This window comes from Sturnira hondurensis, unplaced genomic scaffold (genome assembly GCF_014824575.4).
Source record: "Sturnira hondurensis isolate 20B ecotype Veracruz unplaced genomic scaffold, ASM1482457v3 Scaffold0004136, whole genome shotgun sequence".
Taxonomy (NCBI): Eukaryota; Metazoa; Chordata; class Mammalia; order Chiroptera; family Phyllostomidae; genus Sturnira; species Sturnira hondurensis.
Genome location: NW_028076767.1, coordinates 40,053,463 through 40,071,085, shown reverse-complemented (window position 1 = coordinate 40,071,085; position 17,623 = coordinate 40,053,463). Strand labels below are relative to the sequence as shown.

The following is a 17,623-nucleotide window of genomic DNA, read 5'->3' as shown; positions in this document are numbered from 1 at the left end:
TCTAACCCTATGCTTACATGTACAATACACTTATTACTTTATAAAAGTTGCTAAACTTTTATTTCTTTAAAACTAGCTAGATTCATAAATGTATATAGTACATGCATTCTCACACACAAAAAAACATCATTTCATTAAACAACTAAGAACTTTACAAACCATGAACATCTCAAATCAGCCAGATAGCAACTGAAAGATGAATAATTTTCAATCAATTTATTTTTTCTCAATTTCAGAAAATATATGGCTACCTTAATAGACATCACATGTCAAGTTTAAAAGTATTTTTTCAATAATTGTTTTAAAAATTATGATTTGTATACATTTCATTTGCAGTTAGATTTTGTAATGTTTATGTAAGTTAATAGTTTTCTAAAGTCTAATGCTGCTTTTTTTTGAAGGAAGAGCAGGGAAAAAAATCTACTATAATATTAACATTTAGATTGTTTATTGATTTTATTGCATAAATGTCCTGAATACCTGATCCAACTACTGACTTGCCTCAAAACCATTACAAATTATGTTAGTAATTAGTCATAAAAATACAAAAATAATCTAAATTAAAATTAAATATCCTGAAATAAAATAATTTACAATCATATTCAAGAACTCGACATGGAAATCTACATAAAATAATGTGATCTGCTAAAGCAGGGAACTTCCAAGTCCCAATGACACCCCAAAAGAAGACTGCAGGGTAATATAATCTATTACACTCCAAAAATTGGATCTTCCCCCAGTGAGTTGTCACACTAAGAAAGGAGAATTCAAAGGAATGAAAGAGTAGTAAATGAATATATTAATTTCATAGGACTTTGTGTTGTTAAATGATCTGTCAGAAAATACTTAGGTTCTTTGGCTTTAAAAAAAGATATAGCATAATCAATTAAATATAATTAAAAGAAAACAAAAGATAAAAAAAACAAGACTTTCTCCAATGACAACATACAGATGGCTAACAGACGTGAAAAGATGTTCAATGTCATGAATTATCAGAGATGCAAATTAAAACCACAATGAGATATCACTTCACTTGGGTCAGACTGGCCATCATCAATGAATCGACAAACAAGTGTTGCAAGGATGTGGAGAAAGACAATACTTTTTGCACTGAGGAATGCAGACTGGTACAACCACCATGGAATGCAGTACGGAGATATCTCAAAAAATTAAAAATGGCTCTACTTTATGACCTAGCAATCTCATTTCTGGGAAAGTATCCAAAGAAACCCAAAGCACTAATCTGAAAGAACATAAACACCCCTATGTTCATTGCAGTATTATTTACAATCTCCAAGATACAGAAGCAGCCCAAGTGCCCATCAGAAGATGAATGGATAAAACAACTATGGGACATGGACACAATGGGATACTACTTGGCTGTAAAAGAAGAAAAAAAATTTACTCTTTGCAATATCATGGATGGACCTAGAGAATATTATGCTAAGTGAAATAAGCCTGTCAGAGAAAGACAAATACCATATGATTTCACTCACATGTAGAATTTAATGAACAAACTGAAATAATAAGCAGAAAACAGAGACAGACTCATAAATAGAAAGCAGATTGACAACTACTGGGTGGGGTTAGAGGGTAGAGGAATCAAGCAAAAAGGAAAAAGGACTCATGGACATGGGTAACAGTGTGGTGGCTTGCAGCGTGGAGAGGGGTGTAAGGGGTTAAATGGTAATGGAAAAAATACAATAAAAACTTTTTAAAGACTTTAATAGCAGTCTATATTAGCAATAGTACTGTATACCACAACGAAGGAATATTCTTCCTGAAATATGTTAAGGAATTCTCATGTTTAAAATATGTGAAGGATGTAGCAAAAAGCATAAGTTTTTAACAATCATAAATATATTCCAAAAGTGTTCTCTTTTATCCCCATTTTATGAAATCTGGAGCCATTCTAAAGCTGAATATAAAAAGATATGCTATACTGTTGACTACAGAATACTAAAAAATTTTATTGCCATTTAAACAAAGAAGCCATAACAGTTAAATGAGCTTAAGAAATAGGTTTCAGTATCACAAGGTGCCAGCTGTAAAGAGTTATGGCTAATTGAATATGGAACTCCTGCTTAATCAGATAACTGCTCTGCTATTTCCAAATGAAATGCCATTTCCATACTGTCTGAAAATGGCTCGTTTTATTGGTAACCGGAGAAAACAATATAAACTGTAAATAACATTAAGTGCTCTGTTTACCCATTCCAGGCACGGAAGTAGCAGGGGATCCAAAACGTCTCGGTGACACATTTGATGATAGGGCTGGAGTAACTGTTCTTTCTGGGGGTCCACCAGGGGCTGAAGTGTCCTTTGCTGGCCCAGGAGGTACTGGAACTTGCGGAGGAGGGCCCTGGCCAGAGCTTGCTGGTGTTGGAGAAAGGCTTCTTTGGGCTGCAGTTCGCTGACGAATCTCTGGGAATAAGAAGTATATACTAAATTTAATATCCAACATATCACATCAGCCAATATCACAAGTATTACTTACATTTAATAAAGTTTTGTGCCACCAAAAGGCATCTGTAGGGCCAATCTGCTTGTAATAAGAAATCTATAAAACGGAACATTGAAAACTGACTATAACAGAGTACTCCATTTCTGAACCTACAAGTCAACCACATATATTTACAAAACAAGCCTTGATCTCACTCTATTTACTGGTATCACTTTTCAAAATAAATTAAAATAAAATCATCATCCAATTTGTGTCATGTCTTTTACAGCAGTCCTTCCTAATATACGATAAAGGAAGCGTATCAGAATTAGTGAAAATCCTAGTGGAAACTGCAGATGTTTTTCAAGCTAAAAATAATAGCAACTCTATGAAATGAGTGAATAAATATAATCTGGAATTATCAAATAATTTATGAGGTAATTAATCTAAGTGGTCATAGGAACGCCAATGAAGTATTCTTTACTATTAGGTACCACATCCATTCTCCATCATACCACTGCTATCTTTTTTTAGTAAATTTCTTTTTGTCAATACATTCAAAGGAAAACTTCCACTCAGCATAATGTATCATCATAAATAGATCTTATATTTAGTTGTAGAAATTACAAGATTTTCTGTAACAGGTTGGCAAATGTGCCACATCCAGGCTGCAGCCTCTTTTTGTAGTTTTATTGAAACACAATAATGCTCTTTTGTTTACATACTGTCTACAGCTGCTTTAAAAAAGAGTTGAGTAGCTGCAACAGAGACCATATGGCTCTCAGAGCCGTTTACTCTATTTACTATCTGGCCCTTTACAGAAAGTTTTATGATCCCCTAACTCAATAACACAAAATTCAGTTCTGTCATTCCCCACTCCCACCAATACCTTACTTGAATGCTGATGGTAACATCTCAAGTAAAGAAGCACTTAAGCTTTTTTAATTCTACATAGCACAATGAACTATCACAAATCTTGAAGTAGTAGGCTGGAACTAAAGAAGTTAAATTTTAATTGGCATGACTGGCAAAAATGCACATTTTCACAAGCAAAATAGATTTGGACTTTGACAGTTAAAGATTTCATGAAAAGTTCACTGCAATCAAAACTACAGCTCCAGTATCAGATTTCAATTTACTACAATCTAATCTACTAGTTAAGAACCTAGGCCCAGTGGTGAGAAATGTTTGGTTAGAATCCTAGCTGTTGCTACATTACCTCAGATGGGTTAGCTTCACTAAATCTATTATTCTTAACTCCAAAGACTGTTATAAAGATTAAATATAATAGCATCTGTAAATTGAAAGCTCAGATTTACTGAATACATATTACTTCGTGTGACTGTGCTTTCACACAATTAAGTATTTTCAAATGACCAGTTAGCTGTAATTACTGGAACCAACTAATTTCCCATCGACTGTTTTTTTTTCAAATGTGATGGGTTTATTTTATTTTGCTCTGATGCAAAACCAAAGACTCCACCAAAGCACAGAGATCAAAACAGTAAAAGGCCACAAAAAAGTAGTGTGGGACATGCAGGACGTGATGTACAAACTGGAGGAAAGGGTTGTTTCCTTGATAACATGACACCACATTGTCTCTGAGGAACACATTTAAAATAATACTATGGAACTGAACTGTGACACAAATATTATAGTAGTTAACAGTTAAGACCTATATAGCTTTAAGCCCTGGCTCGTGTAGCTCAGTGGATTGAGTGCGGTCCTGCGAACCGGAGGATCGAGGTTCGATTCCTAGTCAGGGCACATGCCTGGGTTGCAGGCCAGTTTCCTGCAGGCCAACTCCCAGCAGGGGACGCACAAAAGGCAACCATACATTGATGTTTCTCTCCCTCTCCTTCCCCTCTAAAGATAAATAAATAAATAAAATCTTTTAAAAAAAGACCTATATAGCTTTATTAACCAATGTCACTCCAGGCAACTTCCAGACATGCCTTCCAGCACCTCACTTAGGATGGACTTGCCATCTCTAGACTTCAGTGTGTAGGAGGATTACAATTCTTTGGAAGAATAAAAAATTCACACTTTTGAAATTTTGGAGAAGAATTTTAAGGCCAAAACATAGTGGGTTCATTTCTCTTCATCTTCAGGGATAAATCTGATGCTTTACCCAATACCTCATTAAGCTTCTAGTTCAAATCCCAACCCAAACTTGTGACCTCCTGCAATGAAGTTCTTTCCATTGATTGAAACTGATAGGGTCAGTTTGACTCCTGGTAGAAGAGTCTGAGTCTAGCCCAGTCCAACCAGGCATTATTTACTTTAGTAGAGAGAGCAGTTCTACAATCCAACTTATATTTAGCAGCAATGCCAAAACTGTTGTTACTGCCAGCAATGCAGTCTCTAACGTAGCCACTGCAATAATAAATGACAACCACGTCATCATTATATAAATAGAACTGCCCTTATATTTGGCTATTTTCATGCAATTTATACAGAAAATTTCAGATTTTACTTGGACTAGTTGTATCCTAATATCTCCTGCAAGTTACCTAGTCACTTACTTAATAATCACAAGGAATGTGATAACAAGGAACACCTTAAAAGGTAGTTACGCACCAGGAAAGCCATTAAATGCTACAAAAGGTACTGAAATCAATAAAGTCATATTAAGATATGGTCATTTAAGTTAATTTTTAAAAAACAAGGCATCAAATATTATAAATCATTTTTAGATGATTTCAGATAAAACTAAAAAGACATTTTCTTCCAAATAAAATGTAACATTTATTAGACTACATTAAAAGTAGCTATTATCTTTTCACTTCTTAAACAAAGACTTGAGACTGCCTCCTCTAAATGTTCATTTACTCTGTGAAAATTAACTAAAGCACACTTTTAACAGCACTCATGTGTTGGAGCTCCATTCGCACAATCGGTTAGCGAACGGTACTTAACAGCACCCATGTGCTGCTAAAAGGTGAGGTTTATAACTACCTAGTAAGCAAAGAACATCATGTCTAGCATTCCATAAGAAATCTGGTGTAATAACTTCTAAATTTAAATCTAGGCAGAAAGGCAGGAGGGGGTGATAAGAAGGAGAGGGAAAGGGAGAAAACAGTTTCATCATTTTCAAAGGAAAAGCAGGTAATAAAGACAGTATGGTGATTACCAGAAGGAAAGAGGAGTGGGGAAAGGTAGCAGAGGGTAGAGTGGAGATAAATGGTGAGGGAAGGAGACCTGACTTTGGGTAGTGAATACACAATATACAGATGATGCATTATAGAATTGTACACTTAAAACCTATATAATTTTATTAACTAGTGCCAATAAACTCAAGTTTTAAGAGTTACATATCAATAGTTTAAAATAGCTAGTGATACAATCTAAATTTATATTTGGAAAAGTGTTATGAAATATTCTGGTAGTCCTAATATTTTAAGATATTTATGAAATATCTTAAAATACCTATGATTTCTCAACTTTTAGCCAATTGCCACTCACAAACACCTTGTATTATAACTACACCAATAAGTTTCTGGTACTCAACAAAGTAGTCATATTAGTTATATTCAACATTTCTTGCATTTAAATATAAAAGAGCATCATTTCACACACACACACTAAAGATTTACCAAGCATTCCACATCAATCTAGTATAGTGTCATAAGGAATATTCCATAAAGTCAACTCTTTTTTAAAAGACTTTATTTATTCATTTTTAAGAGAGGGAGAAGAACATAAATTGGTTCCCCTTTTCATGTGCACCCCCAACTGCGGACTTGGCCCACAACGCAGGTAATATGTCCTGACCAGAAATCGAACTGGTGACCTTTTGCTTTGTGGGACAACACTCAACCAACTGAACTACACCTGTCAGGGCGCCATAAAGGTCAACTCTTGACAGGGGGATGTTTTAACATCTTTATCAATGAACAATCAATAATTTGATAAAAATCACACTCACTGAATATGAGGAAACATCTACATTTTTAATTCAAAATAAAGCAAAGAAAATCAAAATATGATTAAAAACTACTGCCCTGGCTGGCATAGCTCAGTATATTAAGCGCAGGCTGCGAACCAAAGGGTTGCTGGTTCAATTCCCAGTGAGGGCACATGCCTGGGTTGTAGGCCAGGCCACCAGTCATGTGAGAGGCAACCAATCAATGATATTTCTCTCCCTCTCTTTCTCCCTCCCTTCCCTTCTTGAAAAATAAATAAATAAAACCCTTAAAAAAAACTACTATATGATAATAAACAAAAGGAAGAAAAGTTTAAAACAATGATAACACAGGATAGTTGCTAAAGCACAGACTCTGGGATCAAACTGGTTTGATTTAAATTTTAGCCCTGACTGGTGTGGCTCAGTGGATGGAGTGCCCGCCTGCAAACTGAATGGTCACTGGTTTGAATCCTAATCAGGGCACATACCTGGGTTGCAAGCCAGTTCCCCGATTAAGGTGTGCAAGAGGCAACCAATCAATGTTTCTCTCCCTCTCTTTCCACCTCCCTTCCCCTCTCTTTAAACATAAGTCAATACAATTTTTTAAAAGAATTAAAAGAAAAAATAAATTCTAGCTGCACCCCATTTATTAAATGTACATGCAGCCTTTACCACATTGATAACATCGCTCAACTCAGTTTGGCTTCCTCGTAATGAGAATACTTACCTCTTAAAGTTTTTATAAAGATTAAATGAGATGATCAATGCAAAGAGCTTAGCCAGAGCACAGAAAAATTACTTAATAAGCAATAACTAGTAGAAGTAGTACACATCTAAAGGTTGCAGAGATTACAATAAATCAATAGCTAAGCAATCTAGAATTTCTAAATCAATTATTAAAATAAAACACTAATTGATTTATAAGTGAAATGTTTTCCTAAAGTTATCTGCACACTTATTTAAATGCTTAAGTTCACAATTTAGGTAAAAACTTAAATCTATAACCCTAGCTTGCTATTAAATAACTCTTGAAATAAATATGCTATGATACACACAATTACCTCTTAATTTATCAGACTTTTCAAAAAAACTTTCACTTATTTTTAGAGAAAGGTGAAGAGAAGGAAACAAAAATGAATATGTAAGCAATGCATTATTAAAAAAGGTATCTTCAAGCAGAAAACTTGCTAATCATACCACTTGCTAAGCCTTTAGTTGAGTCTTTTTGTTCTGCTTTTTAAATTAAGGGTACATTTTGCTTTATAGTTCTTTATCTCGCCCCCAACTGGGGACCTGGCCTGCAACCTAGGCATGTGCCCCAACTATTACCAGATTTTTAAATGCTGCTTCTTTACATACTGGTAAGATGTTTTGTATTTGTTTTGGTATTAAGCTGTAGTAGGAAGAACACCATACAATGTTTAGGAGGCATGGATTTTCATCCTACCTGATAGTACCTGTGAAGTAAAAAGTCTTTTGTACAGTCTGGGTTTCAAATTTCTTTTAAGAGTGTTGGCAGAACTACAAATACAGTGGTACCTCGGTACTGGTCGTTAAATTGTTCTGAAACTTGTGACAAGCAATGAAAGAGTGCTGAAACCCACCAGTACGGAGCAAGCGATGAGTGATGAAGCATTTTCTCTTGTGGGGTGGCTTCGTGACTCACACAATTGCAAGTACTACAAGTCCCAAGCAAGCGCCCAATGCTGAAAAATTTTTTCTCATCAAAATGCAGTTAAGTATAGGATTTGATGAGTTCTGAAGCCAATGACTACCAAGGTGTGACTGCACAATCCTCATTATTTGCCTTAGTACAGATCAGGTTTTCTGAACTATTGTGTCTGTTCTAAGCCTCATAAGAAAAAATTTCAATAAATTTTAGTAATGAGAAAAAATCTTTATGCATATGTTTGCAAACTTAAGTTTAGGGTGAATTTGGCTCTTTATAAGTATGACTGAGATGTAATATAGGGATATATCTTTAAGAGAGTTTCTATTTTTTCAATTTATATAAACTCAGGTCTCATTGTTTAAATTTATGTAAATATAATTCCTTTAAATAACCAAAATAATAAAGACATTGTACCTGACATCTCTTTCTCTCACTTTCAAAATTTTCTAAAGTCTACATTCACTATATCATCTTCTTCACTAAGCTCCTTTACATACAGTTTCTGCCCTACTTCTCTACTGAAGTTATTTTCTTAATAAGTTGATGGCTTTTTATTAACAGAAGTGATTTCATAACATCTTCCTCTCCATAGAGGCAAAGCTTTTTGAAAAAAGAATAAAGAACTTTCTCAACATTTCACTCCTCAACACAACACAATCTGGTTGTAGCTACTACAGTATCATACACCACTGAAAGTGCCACTGCTTTGGTTACATCACATTATTGTTATTATCAGAGCTGTTCTTTACAAAATCCCTGTTATCTACTAGGAACTATTTCAGGTGCTTTATGTGAGGTTACTAGTTTATGTAATATTCAGACCAACTCTTTTCATCTTTCAAAAGAAACCAAAGCTCAGAAGCTAAGTAACTTGCCAAAAGTCTCACAGCAAAATAAGAGCTAGAGCCACAGTTTAAACCCCAGTTTTTATGACAAGCAACAATGCCCTCACTCTTTTATATAACCTCTCAAATGCAATGGCCTCATTCGTCTGCTACTTACTTGACTCTTTGCAGACTGTGACAGTGCATGCCATCTCTACTATACTTCAACTTTTTAGATGCTAAGTTAGTTCTGCTTTTAACTCTGCTCATTCCTTCTGTCTTTTTCCTGGGCACCTTTCTCCATCTATCCTTACGTATTAATGTTCCCTGGGGTTCTGCCATAGATTCTCTTCCTGTATTTTCTCTCCCTAGACTTCACTCAATCCCATAGCTTCAATAACTGTCACCTATACTTTCCATGATTCCTAATCTGTACCTACAACCTCAACCTTTTTCCTGAGCTCCATTTGAAATAACCAACTGTCTATAAACCACACCACCTGAATGTAATTCCCACTCAACAGATCCAAAAGCAAATTTATTATCCTTTACACAAATCTACTCCAATTCTTATGTTTTCTTGCTTAAAACACTAACATCTAATCAGTTACCCAAGCCAAAAACCAAGGCAATATTTTGACACCTACCCCACTCCCCACTTTCCAAATCTAAGTGCCTGCCATCAAGTCCTGTCAATCTTCCCTTAATCTCTTCCTTTCTCCACTCCTTCGCCACAACTTTATGTAATACAGGCGTTTACCTCTTACTTATATTATATGATATCCTAATTGATCTTCATGTCCTCAGCCTTTCTTTCTCCAATCTATTCTCCATGTTAAAAAAAAAAGTATCCTTGCTAAAATGCACACTTGATCTAAAATGCAAAGCCTCCAGTTGCTTTCCATATTACCTATAAATTAATATCCAAATCTCCATAATGTTACATACGAAATGCTTCATAATTATCCCTGCCTCACTGAAACTCTACTGCTCTTTCCCAGGCATGTGGCACTGTGTGTAGTCCCTCTAGATACAAGTTCTCTCTTCTTGTCTTTGCATGTGAAGTAGACCTGAAGAGTCTTTTCTTCAGGTGTGTTCTCAAAGCAAATTGTTATTAAAATTTATAATGCACTGTGATTCATGCTTATCTTCACTGTGGTTGTTAGCATGTTAAGATTACTTACTTGTGCATACCCCCTTTTAAACCAAGAGCTAATAGGCAAAAATTGTGTTTTTGTAGTCCCAGCACATGGCAAGGTAATTGGCAGACAGTAAGAACTTAATAAAGATCTAAGAAACAAATCTGTCTTTCTCCTGCATTTCAATATCAAATTTCCAACTGCTTACTACCCCACTTACATGATATAGTAGGGAGAATAATGCCTCCCAAACATATCCACTTCCTCATCCCCAGAACCTATAAATATGTTATGCTACATGCAAGAGGAATTAAGGTTGCAGATGAAATTGAGAGTATTAAGTCAGTTGAATGTGTATTGCCAGCTGCACTGAGAATTTCAGCCTAACTTCGGGAGACCAGAAAAGGGTATCTTCAAGCAGAAAACTTGCTCATATCACTTGCCGGCCTTTAGTTGAGTCTTTTTGCTGTTCTGCTTTTTAAATTAAGAACACATTTTGCTTTATAGCTCTTTATCTCAATATTTACTTTTTTCAATCACTTTGATGATTTCTTTCTACTCTCATCTCCTACCTCTCTCAACTTTAAAGCACCTGTACCTTTCAGTCCACCAAGGTCCCATTTCGTAAATTACTATTTTATAAGATTTAAACAAAATTCATGAATTCAAATTTTCCTTTTATTTTCTTCAGCTTAACATATTTGGTAAGCAACCACTATGAGTAAGGCACTACTGAATGAGATTCACCACTGCATAGAGGTGGCAAACAACAATAATACCAAAATTATGAAACACATGCATGCAAGCTAAGTGCCATAAAAAAGGAACCAACAAAGTACCATGAAGATTTCAAGAAAGGGGAGATTAAACTTAGTGATGGGATGAAGAAAGGGCCATGATAATGGCAGCATTTAAGGTGAACAATGAAAAAGGATGAGGATAGAAATGCCTTTGTTAACTGTATTAAGGTACACGAGGCAGTTTTAAGATGAGCGTCCAAAACTCTTTGATCTGCCTCCCATCAAATGAAGGAAAGAGGATGTATACGTCCCCTCCCTTGAATCTGTGCTCTGTTACTCTTTGACCACAAAAATATAAGTGTGCCAGCTTTTAGGACTACTTTCTGTCTCTTGAGCTGCTCACTCTTAGAACCCAGCCACCACGTTAAGAGCAATCCCAAGTGACCCCATTAGAGAGGTCCCTGAGGAGATGAACAACAGCCAGCACCAACTTGTCAGCCTGATAAGCCATCTTGGTAATAGATCCTCCAGCCCCAGTCAGGTATTTCCAATCAATATAAGGCAGGTATGAGCCGATTCTATTCTAATTTCAAACCTTGCTGAAATTCCAAATTCACGAACAGAACAAATGAATGTTGCTTTAAGCCACTAAGTTTTGAGGTGGTGTTACATAGTAAATAACAAAGTACAGATATGACACTTAAGTAAGAATACTCGAGTGAATTTACTATTTAATAAGGTGTTTACCAAGTTTTCTTAATCAAGTGTACATACCCCCCCAAATAGGAAAATATTAAGCATCATTTGATTTGCTACCAAAATCAAAAAAGATCAATGATTTCTACCTTAATCTCCCATATATGCCATGGAACACATGTGAGTAAACTCTAAACATCGACTTAAATAAGTTTTAATCTATTTGCTAAAGCCATTAAATTTTTCTGCAATACTTATTGATTTCAAATTTAGCTGTGGCAGGGTACAATTGACTTTTCTTTTGTTAATTTCATCAGTAGAGATGTAGTGTTATACACCAGGTAAAAGAAAATGTATAAGTGGCTCCCTTATAAAATAAATATAGAAGGGTCTGTTAAGAATTTATTTTAGCTATCAGATGGCATCCTTCAATAAGCTTATCAGCCTCCCTACTTCAATAATTCACTCCTATCTGTGGCCATAATCTACTCCTACATCCTTGCCATTAAGGACAACTGCATGACTCAAGTTCAAACATCCCACTCTCAAACCACACTTAACTTCCCAGCTATTTTGTAAAGGGTCAGACTGTAAATATTTTATGTTTCGTCGACCATATATGGTTCCCGTTGCATATTCTTATTCTTCTTAGAACACTTTAAAAATGTAAAACTAATTCTAAACTCTACAGCCATATATAAGAGACATTGGTTCAGATTTGCAGGCTAAAGTTTTCAGACCATTATATTAATACTACCAACACCTTCTGACTATATACATCATCCCCCTCTCAAGTCCTTATTTCCCTCATGATCATCTTAGATTTCAGCCCTGGTTAATGCCAACTCTCTGCCTGGTACCCATACAACAAAACACAACTGGAAAACACACAACCATGCTTTAAGTTCATGATCATTATCTTTAAGTGGATGTCAGCGTCCCCTGGCAGTCCTACCTTTTCGTAATCCATTTACTCTCTTAGTCGCCTAGGGAATTACTTTATATCTCCCCTTCAAAACTCCAATATTTGACCTGACCAGCATGAGTCAGTTGGCTGAGTGTCATCCTTCAAAGGGAAAGGTCACCGGTTCAATTCCCAGTCAGGACACATGCCTGGATTGCAGGCCCAGTCCCCAGCTGGGGGTGTGAGAGAAGCAATCAATAGATGATTCTCTCACACACTGATGTTTCTCTACCTCTCTTTCTCCCACCCTTCCCCATTCTCTAAAAATAAATAAATAAAATCTTAAAAAAAAAAGAACCTCCAGACTTCTGGTCAAACAGAGGCATAGGTAAACGGAGCTCTCCACCTCACACAACCACAGCAAAAATTACAACTAAACTACAAAATAACTATCACCCAGAATTGTCAGAAAATCAAGTTGTATGGAAGTCCAACAACCAAGGAATTAAAGAAGTCACACTCATCCAGATGGGTGTTTGAAGTCTGTACAAGTGCCTGCCATTACTAACACATTTGAAAAGGAGGAATCAGAAAGCTGGAAGTGAACAAACTGTAGAGTTGATGGATATGTTGTTGGCAAAACCTGCCATTGGTTGGCAAAACCATTGTCACCTGTATCATCTTTATATAAGCTTTAAAGAACTGAGTAAAATATTATGTAAAGTTACAGAAACTGTTTAATGGGGCCAGTGAACAATAATAATGCCTTTCTGGAGCTTCCGACAGTCTATCAAACTAAAAAATGAAACAAAAGTATCTCAAAAAGCATTTTTAAACTTCTGGTCAAGATGGAGGTGTAAACATGGCTCACCTCGCACAACTACAGCAAAGATTACAACTAGACTACAAAAAAATATCACCTAGAATAATCATAAAATCGACCTGTATGGAGGTCCAACAAGTAAGGAATTAAAGAAGCAATATTCATCCAGATGGGTAGGGGGAGGTGGAAAGGTGCAGAGATGTAGAGACATAGAATAGGCAGTCCCACACCCAAGTGGTGGTGGATAAAAATTGGGAGGGATACCTTGGAGGTGAGGGATCCCAAACCCACACCAGATCCCCCCGTCCAGGGTTCCAGTGCCAGGAAGACAAGTCCCCATAACTTCTGGCTATAAAAACCAACGGGGGTTGGGACAGTGGAAAACTGCAATATTCTCGGGAATCTCCTCTTTAAAAAGCTGAAAGCAGACTTACAACTTATGCAGACACGCTCCCTCTTGGCTCGAGCACTGGGGCAGCAGCTGAAAGGGCACCAATGGCATACATAAAGAAACTGAAGTGTCTGGCATCAGGGCAATTGCTGGGGGACAGCTTCCTCCCAGACAAAACTCCAGAGGCCACACAGTAGCATTGTCTGCTTTCTGAGCCATCTCCCACACAGAGCCACAGAGCAGCCACATCATATCAGAGAGTCCATCAACCTAATTCATACAGGTTGCCCCACCCTGGTGATTACCTAAGATTCTACCCCACCCAACTTACTGTGCACTTTTCTACAACAGCCCATGCTACCAAAGGCAGGGAGTCAAAGAAGCTCTACCTAATACATTGAAACAAACACTGGGAGGCTGCCAACATAAAGAAACAAAGAAATACAGCCCAAGTGAAAGAACAGAACAAAACTCCATAAAAAGAACTAAACAAAATGGAAATAAGCAATCCATCAGATACAGAGTTCAAAACATTGATTATTAGGATGCTCAAGGAACTCAATGGGTACAACAACAGCATAAAAAAGACCCAGGCAGCAAGGAAGATTACAGTAAGTAAAATAAAGAACAGTTTATAGGGAACCAACAGTAGAGCAGATGAAGCTGAGAATGAAACCAATTATTCAAAATGTAAGGAAGGAAAAGACATTCAATCAGAACAGCAATAAGAAGAATCTAAAAAACAAGGATAGGCTAAGGAGCCTCTGGGACAACTTCAAATGTACCAACATTTGAATCACAGGGGTGCCAGAGAAGAAAAGAGCAAGAAGCTGAAAACTTGTTTGAAAAAATAATGAAAGAAAACTTGTCTAATTTGGTGAAGGAAATAGACACCCAAGTCCGAGAAGCACAAGAGTCGCAAACAAGACAGATGTAGAGAGGATCACGCCGAGACACGTCATAATTAAAATGCCAAAGGTTAAAGAGAAAGAGAGAATCTTAAAAGTAACACGAGAAAAGCAGAGAGTTACATACAAAGGAGTTCCTGTAAAACTGTCAGCTGATTTCTCAAAAGAAACTTTGCAGGCTAGAAGGGACTGGCAAGAAGTACTCAAAGTGATGAAAAGCAAGGACCTACAACCAAGATTACTCTATCCAACCAAACTATCATTTAGAATCAAAGGGCAGAAAAAGTGCTTCCCAGAGAAGGTAAAGCTAAAGGAGTTCAGCATCACCAAGCCATTATTATATGAAACGCTAAAGAAAATTATACAAGAAAAAGAGGTAGGTCAAAACTATGAATATTAAAATGGCAATAAATTCACAACTATCAAAAACTGAATCTAAAAACAAACTAAGCAAACAAGTAGAACAGAAACAGAATCATAGATATAGAGATCATTTGGAGAGTTATCAGCCGGGAAGAGGAAGAAGGAGAATGGAGGAAAAGGTGTAAGGATTAGGAAGTGCAAATCGGTAGGTTCAGAATAGACAGCAGGATGTTAAGAATAGTATAGGAAAATGGAAAAGCCAAAGAACTTATATGCATGACTACAGACATGAAGTAAGCAGAGGGGGGCGTGGAATTGCCAGAGGCAATGGGGGGTACTGGGTAGAGGGAGACAAAGGGGGAAAAGTTGGGACAACTTTAATAACATAATCAATAAAATATTTTTTTAAAACTCCAACATCTTCCCCATTCTCATTCTCATTTAGAAAATAGATAAAGATAAAAGAAAATTCCCACCACCTACTAATATCTACCCATGTCTTCCCTCTTCATTATGGAGGAACGGCGCACACTCCTATCAAAAGCCACTCTTCCACCTGTACCCTGAACCCCATTCCTTCTTGCCCCTCAAGAACAGTTCTCCAATGATTGTGCCCACTCTCTCCTTCATCATCAATTATCCCTTGTCTTCTAGGCCATCCCCAGTAACACACAAACATGCCATTATTTCTTTCTACAGCATGTTCACCCATACATGCAGATGCTTCAGCCTCCTGATGCACATTTTTCTACTCCCTTTACTCAAAAGAATTATCTCTTCAAATTGTCTCCAACTTCCCTACTTCCATACTTTTTTAAACCCACCTTAATCAGGCTTTTGCCCATTTTTCCACCAGAAACTGTTCTTTTCAGGGTCACCAAAGACCTCAACATTGCTAAAAAATTGATGTTCAATTCTTGACCCTCAATTTACTTTGATAGCAATTTTTGTCACAGATAATCACTACCCTGACACACTCCCTTCCATTAGCATCCAGGACTCCACACTCTCCTTGGTTTCCTATCTCACTGACCACTTTGTCTCCGTTTCTTTTTCTGGTTCCTCTTCATTAGTCCCAAACTCTTAAAGTCAGCATACTCTGGGGTGACCTTGGTCCTTTTCCTTGTCCACAGCTATATCCCTGGTAACCTCATCCATTCTCATGATTTTAATACCATCCACATACTGATGACACCCAAATTTGTATCTGTAGCCCAGAAAATTCCTGTATGCCAGATTCATACTCAACTGCCTCCTTAACACCTCCACTTGGATGCCTGCCTAATAGGCATCTCAAGCACACATATTAAAAATTAACTTTTTTCAACACCTCACCTCCAAACAACAGTCAATTACAATAAACCTGGAATAACCAAGAATACTAAGACAATACACTTCAGAAGAAAAAAAATCTTATGTGAAAAGGTTATCATCATCTGAAGGTCAAAAAACATAATTGTCTGTTTATTCTCCATGGTGTCTGCACATGCGTTATTTAATACATTCTTTTAAATGAACAATTTATTAATATATGTAAGTGTTCATTTATATGTGTTTATATACATACACACATATCTAAGTATTAATTCCTGCAAAAAGAATATTTAAAAGCAGTGCCGCAGGAATCTAAAGCAGAAAGACCAGCAATGGTTTTTCTATAATTATGACATGATATCAGAAGAAAAAAATTTATGTGAATATCAAAGCTTCTAAGGAAAGACAAGTTTAGCTTCTCAAAGGAACTTGTGTTGCCTAAATATTAATAAATAAGAATGTCAGTAAAAGGGATCATATATCTGTATTTTTTAGTAAGAAAAAAACCAGATTTTTAAAAATTGCTAGCAACAGCTTTCTGCAATATACCACATGTTAAAAATATATTCACTAAGATTATTTAAAAATATTTTGGAGCCCTGTCTGGTGTATCTCAGTGGATTGAGCATGGGCTGCGAACCAAAGGGTCACCAGTTCGATTCCCAGTCAGGGCATATGCCTAGGTTGCAGGCCAGATCCCCAGTGGGGGCCATGTAGGAGGCAACCACACATTGATGTTTCTCTAACTCTCTCCCTCCCTTTCCCTGTCTAAAAATAAATAAAATCTTCTAAAAAATATTTTGGAGCCCTGTTGAGTGGCTCAGTGGTTGAAGTGTCATCCCATCCATCAAAAAGGTTCCAGTTTTGATTTCCGGTCAGGGCACACACCTGGGTTGTGGTTTTGACCCCTGGTCGCAGCATATGGGAGGCAAATAATCAATGTTTCCCTCTCACATCAGTGTTTCTCCATCTTCCCCACCTTCCCCCTGCCTCCCTCCCTCCTTCTCTCTCTAAAATCAATGAACATATCCTCGGGTGTCCCAGTTATACAAAATACTATAAAAATTATAGAAACCTAGCCTATAGACCAAAAAATAGTTTTTATAATTACTAGAAAGAAGTATAATTTGTAGAAAAATTTAAACTGACTGTAAAAGTAGGAGTTTCATTGCAACTATCTCTGACTAATTTGTATTAATCATGCATAAAATTTCACATTTTTATTGAAAGAGTAGGCTAATAGTTCTAAAAACCAAAATCCTACTTATGGCATATGGAAGAGGGTGGGATTCTTGCCACATAGCTTTGCTATTTAAAAAACCTAAAATTATTAGTAACCATAGTCTTGTGGACATTTATAAAAGAATTGACTTCTCAAAGCTCTATATCACTTTATAAACCAGGCTACAGTTCTGATGATTTATAATAATAGATGTTAAATTTTTTTAAATACTATGTTCTATAGTACAACAAAGGCCTTTATCACTATATTATATTTT

The 17,623-nt window shown here is 36.4% G+C and overlaps 1 protein-coding gene across 4 annotated transcripts in view; it reads right to left on the bottom strand.

Annotated features, from left to right (window-relative positions):
* LNPK (lunapark, ER junction formation factor) overlaps window positions 1-17,623 on the bottom strand; it is a 75,324-nt gene that overhangs the window by 19,851 nt on the left and 37,850 nt on the right. For all 4 annotated transcript variants that reach the window (XM_037044409.1, XM_037044408.1, XM_037044406.1 and 1 more), the window contains exon 9: window positions 2,212-2,424. In XM_037044409.1, the coding sequence (XP_036900304.1) occupies window positions 2,212-2,424 (213 nt within the window). The remainder of the gene's footprint in view (window positions 1-2,211; window positions 2,425-17,623) is intronic.